Source organism: Lissotriton helveticus, chromosome 7 (assembly GCF_964261635.1).
Source record: "Lissotriton helveticus chromosome 7, aLisHel1.1, whole genome shotgun sequence".
NCBI classification, from domain to species: domain Eukaryota; kingdom Metazoa; phylum Chordata; class Amphibia; order Caudata; family Salamandridae; genus Lissotriton; species Lissotriton helveticus.
This window is the reverse complement of record NC_136068.1, coordinates 569,930,800-569,947,180: the sequence shown is the minus strand read 5'-3', so window position 1 is coordinate 569,947,180 and position 16,381 is coordinate 569,930,800. Positions and strand designations below refer to the sequence as shown.

The following is a 16,381-nucleotide window of genomic DNA, read 5'->3' as shown; positions in this document are numbered from 1 at the left end:
CGGTCCCTTACAAAGGGACGGCAACTATAAATATATCATGGTCGCAGTGGATTCATGCACGAGATTCATATGGATGTGGCCCCAGCGATCGGCTGACGCCAGAACGGTTATAAAAGATTTGAGAGTCTTTATCGGCACATACGCAATTGGCATGCTACATTCTGACCAGGGTCCTGCTTTTAGCTCTCGAGCTTATAAGGAGGCCATGACCAGCATGGGCATTGCATTGCGGTACTCTTGTCCCTTTCATCCTGAGGGAAACGGAATTGTGGAAAGAAAAAACCGTGACATAAAGCAATCTATAACAGCAAAGGTATTAGGTTCGGGAGCTGGGTGGGTCAAACATTTAATAAGTGTCCAACGTAGTCTTAATAATCTGCCAAGAAATTCTCTGAGAGGTCTCAGTCCGTACAAACTATTGTTTGGGACTAGAATGTTAATCCAGGACCTCGATAGTCAAACTTCAGTGGTTAAAGAAAAATGCTTTGATATCAAAGATCGTTTGGCTATTTTACAGGACTTAAATGAAACAAGAAAAGACCTGAGCAACATAAAGTTGAAACAGCAGCCAATAACCACTGAGGAGAAACCACCTGTCCCAGCAAGGCCTGTCTGGATTCCAAAAATCGGGGATCTGGTCAGAGAGAAGATCGCGGTGAAGAAGGAATTTGGGCCTTCTTACAGAAAAGCAGTTCCTGTCTTGTCTGTCAACGGGACAAGATCAGTAGTACTACCGCCCCTTGCTGGTAAAAAGGAGAACCGAGTTGTATCCATCGTCCTGGTTAAAACCACAATCATGTGGCCGATAACAAGTAGTAGGCCAAGTGGACTCCCAAGAAGTAGCAGAACACCAAAGTTTGCTACAACCACAGAGGTTCAAACTGAAAGACTAATCACACCTGATAAACCTACAGTGATTCAACAAGGACTATGCAACAAAGCAATGGAACTTAAACCTCTTGAAACCCAAATCAAAGCTTTACATCAAGAAACTCCATTCTACAGTGATGTAACCACAGACTATGCTAATGAAACACAGCAAATACCTAAAGCAAAAAGGAATCCAGAAGCAATTGAAACAATTGACAGAACAGCATCCGGCTACTTCATCAACTTCGATGATTTTTCTGAGGATCAGAGTGAACCTGAGGAACAGCCGACAACAAAAACTTTTAAAGACAAAGCAAAGAAACTCTTTCATCAACTAAAAGAAACCTATCTGATTTCTCCATGGATTGAACTTTGGGTGGCACTAGGAGTATTCATCCTCATACTTTGGTTCATCATGGTACTATGCTTGGGACATTTCATTGAGGGAAAATATGTTACAATGGACACAGCAAGTCAGAACATCAACTTGGTCCTGAAACCACACAAGTCTTCACACATCGAGAAAAGAGAACTTTCTTCAGTAAACTTCACAGCCAATCCTATACCCGGTGGGGTAGCATGGGACAAAACTGATTACGAAATCTATGGTCCGGTTGAGCTCCTGAAGTATCCTCATCAGTTCAAGATTTCATTGAGTGACTTTATAAAACCAAGCACATTTGCTGATGATTGGGACTTTGAAAGTAATAATGATATGATGTCTTATCTAGTAATGTCAGCTAAATTTACAGAACATGATTATTTGCAAGGTTCATCTAATTACGATCAAATGTTTTGTTACAACCATTATGGTAACCATTATCTGCATAAATCTACTCAACCTAGAAATGTTTTACATTTTAACCAATGGGAACATTGTGCAACTCCATCAAAAGGCAGTTCAAAGACATTTTTTGATAAATATTCATACTTTTCAGGGTTCAACACAAGTAATGCAGAATCATTCTATTTCAAATTGTTAAATAAGACAGGAGTGAAAACCATGCTTACAAACACAAAATTGATATATTCGGACTCATTTTTTGAAAAAATGAATATATTCGGTTTTGATTTCTGGAACAATAACATTGAAACGAAAACGATCTGGGGCACAAAAGATTGGCAAGTGCAAGGTATAGAATCATTATTTAGAGCCTGCATGATCCCAGAACAAATTATATTTTTGAATGATACAATTCAACAGACATCCTGTCTTGGCCTAGCCAAAATCAAAGACTTAAATAAACCGTCTATTCCAAAACCAACACCTAACAAGTAATAGTACTACGGATGTTGAGATAGACGTATCCCATATTTTAAACCAAATCAGAACACATGCTGATTGGAAACAATGGTTGATCTGGCCCACAGACACAAATAACTGTCAAAACAGATTCCTGAACAAAATACAGGGGTTCACATTGACCAGGCCAGACCCAAGATACTCCCAGAGACAACATCCAGGGATTGTAACTACTTACAGTGTGGGGAAACTCTGCCTTCAATGGCTACATACATCCACACTGTCAGAAATTAAGCAACACTTAACTTTACTTAAAGAAGGTGCTGACTTGCGTGATTTCATCATGGGACCACGCAAACAGCGTCAAAAACGTTTCATAGCGGCCTCTATATATGCAGCTTACAACGAAGCTTGGAAAGTAACTCAAATTGAGACAGCAGAAAAAAATACGGGAAATTGACCGTGTTAATTTGGAAAAATCACTTTCTGTTGTGGACAATGGGTTAATGACTGTCTTCCAGAATATATTCACTGGACAGTATTGTATCTTCTGCAATCGATATAATAGAACAAGACTTACTGATGTTGCAACACGGTCAGTCTCAATTACGTTCTATTGTACAGCTTGGCTGGACGTTACAAAATCTGCGTTCAGGCTATGTGCCTTGGCGTTTAATCAATACAACGTCACTATTTAATATCTTTAACCTTACTGATAAACAAATCAGTTTGGCACAAAAGGGTGCTGACTATACAATTCTGAGCATTGAAAAACTTGAGAGATTACCATTGACAATGTCAGAACGACCTGTCATTGAATGGATAATACATGGGATAATAAATATTCCGATAACAACTTTCCAGTTTCAATACTGCCAAAAATATATACAGGCAGGCCAGTATGAAAGGTTGGGTAAAGGATACGTTAAGTCCACATCGACACACACACATGTGTCAGTAATAAAGGACAGAGTGTATTTCTTAGTGGTAATAATTGTGAAAAATCACTAAGTGGCATACTTCTGTGTCAGGGTATTAGTTTGCATGGGGCCTGTGAAGGGACTTCAAATAACCTTTCATGTCACCAGTTAGGCACACCTGCAACACAAATAGAACCATTCTTTAGAAGACTTTCGAACGGGAGTTACATTCTAATTGTAGATCACAGATGTTGTGGCTTGCTGCCAGGAAAACCTTATCTTATAAGCGTGACTTCCAGGGTCATGTGCTGTGAAAGAGTATTGTTCCCGAATGATGCTCCAGACAGGGAGGGAAGGTTATGGCCCAGTTTAAAAATCTCTTCTATTCGAATTGATACTTTAAGCAGAATGAAGACTGTGCTCCTACAGACGCCAACCCAGTTGACGTCATCAAAAGAAACGTATGATCTCCAAGTTGCAAGGACAACGGCAGAGATTCATTCAATGTTATCAACGAATTGCCCCCTACACTTCGCAGAAAAGCTGAACGAAATCTTAAATATTTCTGATACAAGTGGTATCGCAAGTGTATTTAAGACAGTTTTTTCAGGAGCTTTAACACCATTCAAAGCGATCCTGGGTATTTTTCCAAATTTCGTCCATTCCATCTTTGGCGGACTTCCACTCCTGTTGGGACTCGTAGCAGGCTTTTTATTCTTGCTACTCTTGCTTCGTTATGGCAAGCCATGTCACAGACAAGACTCCAGCAACAATGGAAGAAACGATCCTAGCTATCCGCTACCGGGACCGCATAACTAAAGTCCTTGGCTTAGCCCGGCTACGAGATCTAAATATGACCTGGTTTCTTTCATTCAGACCCATGTGGCAGAATTGTGTTATGCCTGTATTAAGGTGCATGCTATGCAGCGAAGAATGCGTGTTGGACACCTGTCTTACACTACAATCGGAAGTACCATTGGATGCAGATACTTTGTTGGGTCCAGTAAAGGCTCATGCATTGTGCTGTCCCCAGCGGCTACCTATCCTGATGACGGCATTCGTGGAGACTTCACCACTACGATTGAAGGGTAGTGAAGTACAAGATGAAAGCAGCATCGACCAGGTACGACCATCTGTAAGCAGTTCTGATCGAACCATCATTGAAAGCAATCATGCGCATGACTGCATGGTAGCGACATTTTCCAACCTAGTCGAACTTTCAGCAGAAGCTGTAGACTGTTTTTTCGAGAGTCTGTCTGAAATGATGTTTTCACCGGAACAGAGAGAATAACTTTAAACAAACTTGCACACGGCGTTCCCTGAACTCTGAATTTGGCCTTCAGTCTTTTGAAAACAAAATGACTGTGAACAATTTTTTCTCTTCTCCCCTGAAAAGCGAAAACTGTTTTTTCCAATTCCAAAATATTTACCTTTTTGGCACTTATCTTCTGCTTAAAGTAAAAACTATTCTTAGAGAACAGAGCTTCTAATCTTAGGACCTCTAGAGACATTACATTACCTCAACCTCTAGCTTATATGCAAGTAATTGTATTTATATGTGATGAGATGGTCTCGCAATTTTTTTCTGTATCAAGAGCCATTTCATGTGTAATTTCGCAAATCATTCATGCTGATATAAAATGTGCATCTCCTTTTTGAATGATTATACTGCTTGAATGCATACAGTACCTATACTCATTTCGTGTATTTCGCATACGCCATTTTTTAAAATGCAGAAAATGTATTTTGGGGTGGTTCGGTATACACATGCACTGTTAGTTATGTTTACTATTGCTTAGGTTAGTAAATATGTACATAAAATCGTGGAGTGGGTGTAGTGTGTTTATCTAGGTTCCTATATTGATACTCCTATTTCTGACCCTTGTCCGGTTATTAATTCACTAATGGCCATACAATGGCACAGAAACCCGTTTTCAGATTAGGTCATAGCGCATGCTGTCACATTAAGCAAGCCCTATTCCTCCAGCCCCCTAGAAAGCACACCGAGTTCTCAAAACAAACCAAACCTCCAGCAGACCTGGGAAATCCCCAGCAGCTATTGTTTTGATTACGTTCAAGAACTCCTGAAAAGAATGTAAGAACGACCAGTCCTTATGACATTCTTACTGACGTCCTATGTCCATCCTTACGTCAAACTCGGCACCTTTCAGGTATAAATATACAGACGCTGCCCTAAGCAAAGACACGGTGGTGACGAGCTTGGAGCAGCGCTACTTGCCGGAGAGCCCAGCTGATGCAGAAAAACCCACGGACGCTGCCCCTCCCTTTTGACGCGCTGAAAGAGACGCTGCCTTTTCTCCTGCCGAGAAATCCAGCCTCCGGCGTTTCCAGCCGCCCTCGCGGGTAACTGGGATATCGAGTCCTGAGACAGAGATACCAACCCTCCAGCCTTCTAAATCCCAGGTACTGAACTGACTAACCCCTTGCAGAGAATTCTTGAGTCAGATCCTTGGCAAAACAAACTTAACTTAAACTGCTACTTATTTACTCCCGCCCACGTATTAGGCTTAGGTCAGGTACACCGGGGTAGGCGTAGTTAGAAGCACCAGTTGAGAACGATTAGTCAATGTATATATGTATGTATGTATATCTTTTATCCATTTTAAGTATCATATGGCTAAGAAACCATATAAATGCTTTTACAGTATTATTTTATAATCCTGTTTTTACTGTATGCACTTTACTTAACTATAAGTATTGCAATAATAGCGATTCATTTCTCTTGTATGAGAAAAGAGACTGATCAATAAATAACATCCTTTTATTGAAACACGCCCATCTCTTATTTCTCTACAAACTGGTGAAACTAAGAATGCACGTACTGACTGAATAAAATAGTTGTCTTTTGTTTTCACACAACTCTAGAGATATACTCTTGATTAGGGGAGAGCAAAGTTGTCATGTTCTATGGTTGTCAGAACCTAAATCCCTTCTTGTCTATCCAGGGAGGTTAAACTCCTCCTTGCCTATTCGAGAAAGTTTCTAGTGAACTCTGAGCTAGCTGGCACACATAACTTTAAGTCTAATATCGTCAGTAGAAGACCTAGTTAACCACAGTCCTACGTCTATACTATTGAAGATATTATTCCAATGCGCAAAGCCTATTGGGAAAATAGGAACTACACTACACTGTCTGGCTCGTACCGTGACAGCACTGCAGTGTTCCCCACGCCACAAGCAAGTGTCTCACATGGACTACCTTTTAAGAGCAAGCAGTCAGTTGTTTCATACAAATAATTGCCTGAATTACGGTCTCACTCCACTCGCCGCTTGGCATTGAAAGATACCAGCTCCTCTTCATCGGATGCGTGCTGCTCACAAATATCACTGCCTTACTGTTGTTGTACTAAGCGATTGTTTCACTAATAGACATTATTACTGTATAACCTATTTCTTTTGTTAATGTTTGAATTCTAGCATTGTATGTAACTGTTTATAATCATTCTAAAAAATATTTACATAAATGTGCGCACCTTATAAAAATACACATAAAGAAAACATGTATTCCCTCCTTCCTACCCCAGCCCCCAGACCTAAGCCTCCATTTCTGTAAAGTCAGGCCATCTCCTGTATCATAGGCACTATCTCTGCTGGAGGGCGGCTAGAGTACTGCAGGGGAAGCCTGAAACCTTTCACCATCTCAGTCGTGTTCTGTTTGCAGTGCAGATGGGGAGTTTCATACATTTACACCAGAGTATTGGTACAGGCAGCCAGGGCCCATAGAAACTGCTGGAGCTAAGAAAGGGCACAGGCAGCGAGGGTTTCCAGGTAGGCGCACTGTTAGAACTGAGTTGAAACACCCACAGGCAGGGCTGTAACTGCATACATTACAGTTTTAAAATAACTAACATTATTACCCAGATCTGTAGTGTTACTTTATAAAAAGATTGTTTTATTTGATTATTGTATTTAACATTGCTTCTCTGCTTATAACATTCTAGTTATTAGTCACCATATATGACTAGGCAAAACGTTTGCTTTCTTGCACCTGTGCATGTCGATTACTCAGAATAATCTCCCTTCACAGACATAGATCTTCAAAGTATATGCTATTTTAATAGCACAAACCAAGACAAGTGGAGTGATGTACATGGTCAAGGCACGAGAAGTCAGCGAATGATGGGAGAGGTACCTGGGTTCTGTGAGGAGACATGTAATATTACTGCATTGTGCTGTCCTGCTCTTTAAAAATGTGTGTGTACAACTCTTTCCTCAGTTGGAGTAGTGTTGAGGCAGTCCTGATGGATACAGGGATGTTTTTCCAGACCCTTAATGCGTAGATGGAGAAAGTCAATTGCCTGTTTTATACTCTTTAGAGTTTTTGGTCACCACTCTTTTAGCTTAACTATGTGTGTTTGAATATATGATCCTAAAGCAGATCTCATTGCTCAAATAGATGTAATTTCTGATATTTATATGTTTCCCTCATCTTCATTGCTTGATTTTGCACGCCGCGAGGAATGTCACTCATAGTTGGTGAAATGTCACTCATAATTACACTGAAATTATGAAAACGTCACACATAGCAATCTGAAACCTTGGCAGCTATGGTTGTCTTGCGAGAAAATTTCACTCATAGTCGTTGAAATGCCACTCATAATTCCACTGAAAGTATGGAAATGTCACATATTGCAATCTGAAACCTTGACAGCTACGTTTAATAGAAGTCTATAGAGGAAATATGTTCTCCAGATTAAAAGTCTCCCATTTTCCTCTTCTAAAATGTTGGCATTTAACACAAACGCGTTTTCAGCTACTTTACTATCTTTTCCCCCCATGCTTCCTACCCCTTTCATTCATGCTCTTTGCCCACTTGGCTTTCCGAGTACTGTGCCTATATCCTTGACCATTTTGATATGCCACCTCTTTTCTCTCTGACCCAGTAGTGCTTTCTGTTCTGGTCGTTCTAATTCCTCCGCATGATCAAATAAAATGTGTTACACATAGAGTGTAATGCATATGCTGTAAAATACCACACAAAAACACGTTGGAAACATGAAAGTGACACACATGGGCAAACTGAAAACTCGACAGATGGCACACCACTGCGCACTACCTCACCTCTTTTCGTGGTGCCCTCTTTATCTGTCGTCCCTCTTCTACACTTCTCTTCTCCGCTCGCAATTTTTGGGCCAGTCCCAATGCCCCGGAAATCTCTGTTTGCGCCTCTTCTCGGACTGCCGCAGTGCCTCTCCGGTTGCTACGGCTCAAAACTCGCACTGCTCCTCTGACGGGCGCCGCCATCTTTCATTGACCTCTGACCTTCTTTAGAGTGTATAAGAGGGCGTCGCGGCCATCTTGTATTGGGAACTTTCTTCATTCAACAGAGCTTCTGCCGTAATACCGTAATCGTTAAACGGAGACGGAACGCCCTTCCTTCACATTGTCGTCCATTTTTAATTGGGCGAATTCTCGTTCTGTTTTAAACTGATGGAAAACTTCAAGAGGACTTGCTCATCGCTAGGTGGCCATTTTGGGTCTGGAAGCGGATTTATTTTAGCTATATATATATATATATATGCATCAGAGCTGGTAAAATCCTAATAAAAGCGGTAAATACGCAGGTGGCCCCCCGCTACAGTACGGGAGGCTTGTGTACAAATGACAAAAACAAAGTAAACGGCTTGTGGGATAGGACAAAGTAAGACGTGAAACTGCTTTTTTAAGAAGCAATGGAATCACAGCATTTCGGGTAGCAGGCTGCAAGAGCTGCCAATTTGGGTTTAAACAGGGCTTTAAGTGGGATGAAAAAACTGGAGGAAATGAAAAAACTGGAGGGGTCTCTCAAACGGGCGTGGCCAATGTAACTAAGGGCGTGGCTTGAAAACACATAAGCTAAAAATCTGTGCTTGTATTTTGCTGTTTCTGTCATTGCATCCAGACATGTGATACAACAATTAACATCATACCCACAACAAGTCAGGACTATTGGCTTTGTCAATGCTTGTTAGTTGCATAAGATAAATAAGCAGCAACCAGGCATGTCTGCCAAGTATCACGCATGGGGTGTGACACTAACGCATTTCAGTGTGGCAGTCCTGCCAAGTATCACGCATCCGGCGTGACTCTAACACATTTCAGTGTGGTGATCCGCATCACCGCACTGAAACGCATTGTCACGCATTTGCATAGTGTCTGCGCAACAGGGAAGCACTACCTAAAGCGGTAATATTATGGAGTGTGGCTGGCAGCTAGCAGCGCGGGCTGCTCCTACCGGTGCTGTAGCCGAGCTAGGCTGAGTGCTGATAGGCAGCTCACTGGCTGCTACAATGTATCGTAATTTTGTCAGCTTCGTGGTTCTCAGCTCTCGCACGATAGTGCGCAAAAGCTACTAACATCACAGCAAGGGGGAGGGGGCAGTGAGATCAAGCCGGGTTACGTCACGTCCTGTTGCTGAAGGCGGGGAGTTTGTTTTGGAAGGAACAGTTAAGCAGCGAGGGGCTGGTTACTGGTCAACGGGCTCCGCAATCACGGCACTCGCAGAACTGCCTTTTGCTCGTACCGGGCCGTCAAAAATCGCCCGCATCATGGCATTCAATCACGGAGCTAGTGACCGCGTTTGCTGCGGGCGCTCAAGAGAAAAGACTTCTGTCATTGGACAGCAGACAGACTCTCTCCCCAAGGACAGGCTATGGCTCCTGGCAGCAGGAGCCTTCCTGACATGTTTTCAATCCCAGCGATCATGAAGGCCACTGCCAGGAGGAAGACTGGTAACACGTGGTCCGGGTCAGGTGAGAAAAATAAAATCCGGACGATTCATTTCGGCAGAGAATCAACAAGTGGATCTGGGCGTTGTCGTGCCTGTTCTTTCAGAGAAAGGAACCTGCCTAACTATAACGTCTGCTGTGGGATCATTGGCTGGCCTCAAACAGTCACTGTTCCGGCATCTGAGCTTTGCCAGCCCCCTAGGTTAGGCATACGTTGACCTCTTTGACAGACAGCGCTGTTCTGTTGTACTGAGGAGAAAGTGCACACGGAGTGAGCGTCATCAGAAGGATGTTTTTTATCTCCACCTCAACAGCCCCCACCCGGTGATCATGTCACAGCCGCCGGGACACAGGGCCTAAAGAAATGAGTTACACCTCACTTTTCCCTATATTTGTCTCACAGTCCAACATTTTAAGAGAGGTCTGTATTAGATATGCCTCAATTTTATAGTTAAAAGGACACAGCTGTTTAAGAATGAACATGCTACTCTTAGGCTAGTGATGTGGATATTGTGCGCCAATAATGTGCATCTCGTTCAGCAGCAGAACATCACCTGCATGCAAACGTGATTTTGGAACGTCTGAAAAGGGACATCTGGAAGCATGAAGAGAGAGAATCAGATCTGCCTTCCGACCTGCTTTGCCATAAAGAAGGCCTCTTTTCAACGTGGTAATTGCCTGTCACTCGCTCTTTCCTGTTTGACAAAATTGTGTGATCATGGGCAAATATTTTATTTCACCGGGCCTTCTTCTATTCATTATCACATTTGAGAGCACATTCAAACTTGTGAGATCTGGATTGTGCGCTGTGCAAACATTTCTATAAACTGTACTACGGTGAATCGAATTTGGCAGAGCAGATGTGTTGCACTGTAAGACCAATGCTGGCAGCTGGTATATTTCCCCAGTTGCTAAATTAAAGAGGCCAGTTCAGGAGCTCAGCAAGCATGTTATATTATTGTGAAGGAGAGTTGTGCTGGCAGGATGTTGTTTTCCCTGCAGTCTGCCTGTGTATCGAGTCCTGCCAGCCCCCACCTTCTCAAGTGCCTGGCTAGTTATCAAACCCACGGACCCTGGCTGCTCGTCCTAGATGAGAGGTGTGCAGCCACTTACAACCTGCTACTCATCACTCAGCACTGTGTGCAGCTCACTTGCCCACCCTGATCAACAACCTTTGTGAAGACGCTCGCTGGGCTTCTGATGGCTCAAGAGGTGAGATTCCAGCAGAGTACAGAAGGTGAGTGCTGTATTATCCTGGAGGGAATAATCATGTCTTTTAGGGTGTGCTTGAGGGGGTCAAAGATATCACATGGCTTAGAGAGAAACATGTTCAACTATTTTGGTCTTTCTTCTTCAGGTAACCATATATAAAACTAACCATGATACGCTTTAAATGAAAGATGTTCATAGATCATGCAAGCTAAATACGTTTACCTTATGAAACCTCAACTGATTAATACAATCACTAGGTTGTGTGTGTAATTAGAGAGAACCTTATTTGAGCCCTGTTTGGTGCTGTGGGCATTACTGACTTTTGTATTCATAGTGCTATGTCGTCCTAACCATCAATTTAGGCACTGTGTGACTATGCAATAGTCGTCCTATAAAGCAGCTGTAGCTAAGTGACATTACTTCAAGGATTTTTCAACAGTGTACTTTCTGATGTTAATGGCTTTCTGTGCACTAAATTGCTTGGTTTTACACATGCAACAGGAGTTTCTCGTTGCTCAATTGGGTGCAATTTCTAATATTTATATGTTTCCTTCATATTCAGTGCTTGATTTTGCTCGAGAGAAAGTGTCACTCATAGTCGTTGAATGTCACTCATTATCACACTGAAATTTTGAAAATGTCACACATATGCAATCTGAAACCTTGGCAGCTATGGTGTGGTGATCCCCATCACCGCACTGAAATGCACTGTCACGCATTTTTAATCTTGCCAGTTTGAAACTGGCTGTGCGGTGGTGCCAGCGCGCGCCACCGGTACCTATAGCATATTCTGTGCCTCGGTTTGTGCTGCTTCCCACAGACTTGCGTTGCCAGCAGCACTCTGGCTCCGTAAGTTAAACAGTTAAAGAGATCAGACTGCTCAGCTCTGGAGTCAGTGCTACAATGTTATAATCTGCCTCCCCTGCTGCCTAGATGCAATTAATTTCCTGCTGCGGCCCTGTCTTTCCAACACCACTGACTCAGTCACTCTCATCAGACTGGCAGCTGACTCCGTGGGGGGCCCCGGGATTGGATGTGACCTCGTGCCTCGTCATGTCCTGGAGGAGCCAAGAGGAAGTGAGGTAAGGTGGTTGGCAGGTCAGAGAAACGGCGGGGCATTCAAGTGTTGGCGAGTCCTGGTAGTGGTTCACTGGTTGTCTGCCCAATAAAACCCGCGTTAGATCGGCGGGAGGCGGCCAGCATCGAGTGACTAACTTGTCAATCACTTGAGAATTTCATGGCATCAGAGGTGCCATCAACATCGTGGTGATGATCGACCGCCTGCGCAAACTAAGAAGTGCGGGCGGCTACAATCCAATTAAACCCGTGGCAGCACTGCTCGCAGCATGACAAACGCAATGGTTATTTCATCATACAGGCAACAGTCTCGACCAGCAGCTCAGCTAAGACCCCTGCACAGACCGGGGCAACCATTGAAGTTGCTGAGCCACACCATCATGCTCAGGCCGGTGTTTGCTGCTGCGGGAGTCATTAGGCAAGGTGCGGCCCGTATGAATAACCGTGTCCCAAAGTTTGTAAGTAGTGCCTCGTGATGTATGTCTCTATGCTGCAAATTGTTTTATTACTAGCGCGCCACGGTGCTGCCGGCGGTCGACTACATGCTTGTACTAATATGATTGAGCTTGGATATTAACTACATACACAAATAGAGCAGGTCTAGGAAAAACTAGGCCGGTTTAAACTTGATCAATTGCCGAGTAGGGGCGGCACTGTAAGAGTGACCGTTCGCCCTCTGCCTCCAGAATGCAGCAGTAGGGGGGTGAAAAAGGTCTGGATTGAGCAGGGGCTGCTGAGGTCAGACAGCAGCAGAGAAGGTATTGAGCAGCTTGTTTTCTGAGTTTTCATGGAGTGCAAGTTTCAGTTTTGGGCCGAATTTAACTGTGCATATTTATTTTTCTTGCTTTTGTTCAAGTGCGCAGGCCTGCTTGGCAATACCCTTGATAGTTCATTTTTTTTCTTGTGCCACAGCCATGATTTTCTTCTGAGCTGCCACCTGTCTGCCCTGTTACAGCTGAGAACTAACTGTACATCACATAGCAGTCTGTCTTCTCACTGACTCTAAGCTGTGTTAGTAGTCGCTCGCCCCTGGGTCAGGTGACTGTGAGAGCCACTGTGGTGCTTGCCAACGTAACTTTTGAGTGCACCAAGTATCACTGAGTCAGCAGAGCTTGTAGTGTAGCTCTGTGTGACAAACTGCGAATGGGGTGATGGTGCCACCAGCAGGGTTTAGAAGGTAGTGGGCGGCATGCAGGACCAGGGCACACTGATCAGTTATACAGCTTGTGGATTATGAATATGATGCGACTCATCTTAGAGGTCCTTGTTGCTCAAATGGGTGTAATTTCTGTAATGTATATATTTTTCTTGTTTTCATTGCTAGAGTTTGCTCGTGAGAAAGTGTCACTCATATTCGTTGAAATGTCACTCATAATTACAATGAATTTAAGAAAATGTCACACATAGCAATCTGAAACCTTGGCAGCAATGCAACCATGGCTTGTATATAATATTGAAAAAGCACTTAAAGCCCTAGTGACACCACAACAATGTTGCTGCACCTGAGTTTTAAAACGAGAAGGGAAATCCAGAGAGAACGTGACTCTCTTTAAAGGATTTTCCTTCCCTACACCTGACATGACGTCATACCGTAACTTCTCCACAAGTGAGCAGTGTGAGCACGTGCACATTGATGTGCCTGCTGTCACTGCAGTCCGTAAAAAAACGGATCGTCTGTGCCAAAGCCCAAAAGAGAGCCCGATAGAGACCTGTTTCAAGGCCCCCTTTAAAACAAGCATTTACAATGCAATGGTCTCGGCATTATTAAAGGTAGAGCTATTGGCATTGCTCCTGACTTTTTTTTTTATCATAAATAAATGGCATTGTTTTTGTTTTAATAAAAACCTTTATTTAGCAAGAAAGAGAATACAATTACATGCCTACAACCCTCTGGGCCGGCCATTGACATATCAGAAAAGTAGTATAGCATTACACAGCTCATCAGCCGACAACCAAGGGTCCGGCAGCAATGGTGCACGATATCGGTCAAATCTATAACGATAAGATATGGAAAGGTTTCATTTTTTAAAACAAGCAAACAAAAATATCGAAGAAAAAGAGGAAAACAAGGCTGTATCCTAAATTGTTGTGTCTGTTCCATACGATACGGGGAGAGGCAATCAAAAACAATATGGAAAAACAGTAGAACCTCCAGGAGATAAAGAAGGGTGTGGGAAAAGGGGGACCCAGAGCCAGAAACATATCAATGATGTGATACAGGAGGGAGCCGAAACGTATAGTCAAGGGGGACAAGGAGTGTCAGGGGGATCAATGAAGGGGGGATCACATATCTCCCCATGGTATGAGTTTCATTGGTCCCATATCCTACCCCATTTTTTGGGCCTGCCACGGGAGACATAAACAATCTTCTCTCTGAACATGCACCAGTCCATATTTCCTTCCCATTTAGAAACTGATGGTGCCCTCTGAGATCCCCACAACTGTGCAATGTCCCTTTTCGCAACCATGTTTCCCAACGTAACCCACCGAGTCTGAGCAACAGTGCAATCGTTCGGTTCCCATATGTTCAATAGACAGCGCCTGACCTCAGGTAGCAACTCAACATTCGTCACCTCACTCATCACCGCATGCACTCTAGTCCAGAAAGACACTACTTCCGGACATTCCCATACGATGTGGAGGAAGGTAGCAATCATACCACAGCCACGTCGACACAGTCCATCCTCAGAAAAACCCATATGCATCAGTCGCGGACCCGTGACATAGACTCGGTGCAGAATCTTCAGCTGAACGAGTCGCAGACGCGCCGGAATCACGACCTCTTTGGGAGAGGATATCGCGGCCTGCCAATCCTCATCATCCAGTTCCAGCCCATCGTTAGTCCAGGCACCACGAAGCTGAACAAGCAAGTCTGATCGAGTATTGATAAGTTTTTTATAAATAAGGGAGATAGTGCTGTCTGGAATATGTCCGTCCAGCACCCTGTCTTCCAGGGGGGAGTTCTCCGGAATATCAGAACCGGCCGGGAAAACCGATCCAATGGCATGACGAACCTGGAGGTATCGAAAATATTCTGAGTCATTCAAACTGTATTCCTGTTTCAATTCAGCAAAGGTCTTAACTCTATTCTTAACCCAGAGGTCACCTACCTTGCTGATTCCGATGGAGTCCCACCTATCGAAGCCCTTTGACGTCCACAATTCACCAAGCCTCTCCGCGGCAAACAGAGGGGTCGCCCTAGTCAGCTTATCTACCCATCCAGTAGCAGCGGTCGCGCTGCCCCACACCCGTACAGCCACTTCAGTGGGTCCGGTCAAATTCTTTCTAGCGCCCCGGGAGTAGAGAGCCCTGTAGTAATCTCCCCCAGGTAACAGCCACCGGTCCATCTCGAATGCAGGGTTCGGGACTGGAGCGTACATGGCATGGTTCACAGCGCTCAGTTGAGACGCCCAGTAGTATCTTCTTATATCAGGTAACGCTATGCCCCCATCGTACCAGGGCAACGTAAGCTTAGCCAGTGCAATAAGGGGACGGCCAGCCCAAACTAGCTTTCTCTGGAGGCACTCGATTTCACGAAAATAGCTAGCCGGCACTAGATCAAGTGTGTTTTGTACGGCATACAAAAAACGGGGGAGAGACATCATTTTGAACAGGGCCGCCCGTCCCAGGGGGGACAAGGGTAGACCACACCATGCAGCGACGTCCGACCGAAGCCGGGCGAGTGGAGGCAACAAGTTACGCTCATAGCGTAACACAGGGTCAAGTGAAATATAGATCCCTAAATACTTAAAGCCTGCACTGGAGACCGGGATCGGGCATACTCGGGGCAGAGAAAGAGGATCACCGGTCAGCGGGAAGATACACGACTTGGTCCAATTGATAACCAACCCGGAGTTACGTCCAAAGGAACTCAAAACATCAAAGAGGACTCCTAGTGACTTACGGGGGACGTCAGGTACAATAAAATATCATCGGCATACAATGATATACGATCTTCGAAGTCAGGGGACCACCGAATACCCTTTAATGAAGGCTCCCATCGGAGCCAGGCGGCAAGGGGCTCGAGCGCAAGTGCAAATAAAAGCGGTGACAAAGGACATCCCTGCCTCGTGCCTCGCCCGAGAACAAAGGGCTCCGAGGCTCTACCGTTAACCACAACCTGCGCCAACGGCTGCGCATACAGTAGTTTAACCCATGCAATAAACTTCGGACCAAAACCGAATTTGGCAAGAGTAGCCCACAAATATGGCCACTCAACCGTATCAAAGGCCATCGAGGCATCGAGAGAAACCAAGATGGCCGGCTCGCTGAGAGACCCCGCCCTTGCGACGACGCCGTGAAGACGACGAAGATTGAGCGCAGTATTACGT

General features: G+C 44.2%; 1 protein-coding gene across 1 annotated transcript in view; it reads right to left on the bottom strand.

Moving 5' to 3' along the window:
* RPUSD4 (RNA pseudouridine synthase D4) overlaps positions 1-8,320 on the bottom strand; it is a 105,979-nt gene extending 97,659 nt beyond the window's left edge. Inside the window, exon 1 of the mRNA XM_078652677.1 lies at positions 8,116-8,320. Within this exon, the coding sequence (XP_078508803.1) occupies positions 8,116-8,298 (183 nt within the window). The 5' untranslated portion in view covers positions 8,299-8,320. The remainder of the gene's footprint in view (positions 1-8,115) is intronic.
* Positions 8,321-16,381: the final 8,061 nt, after the last annotated feature.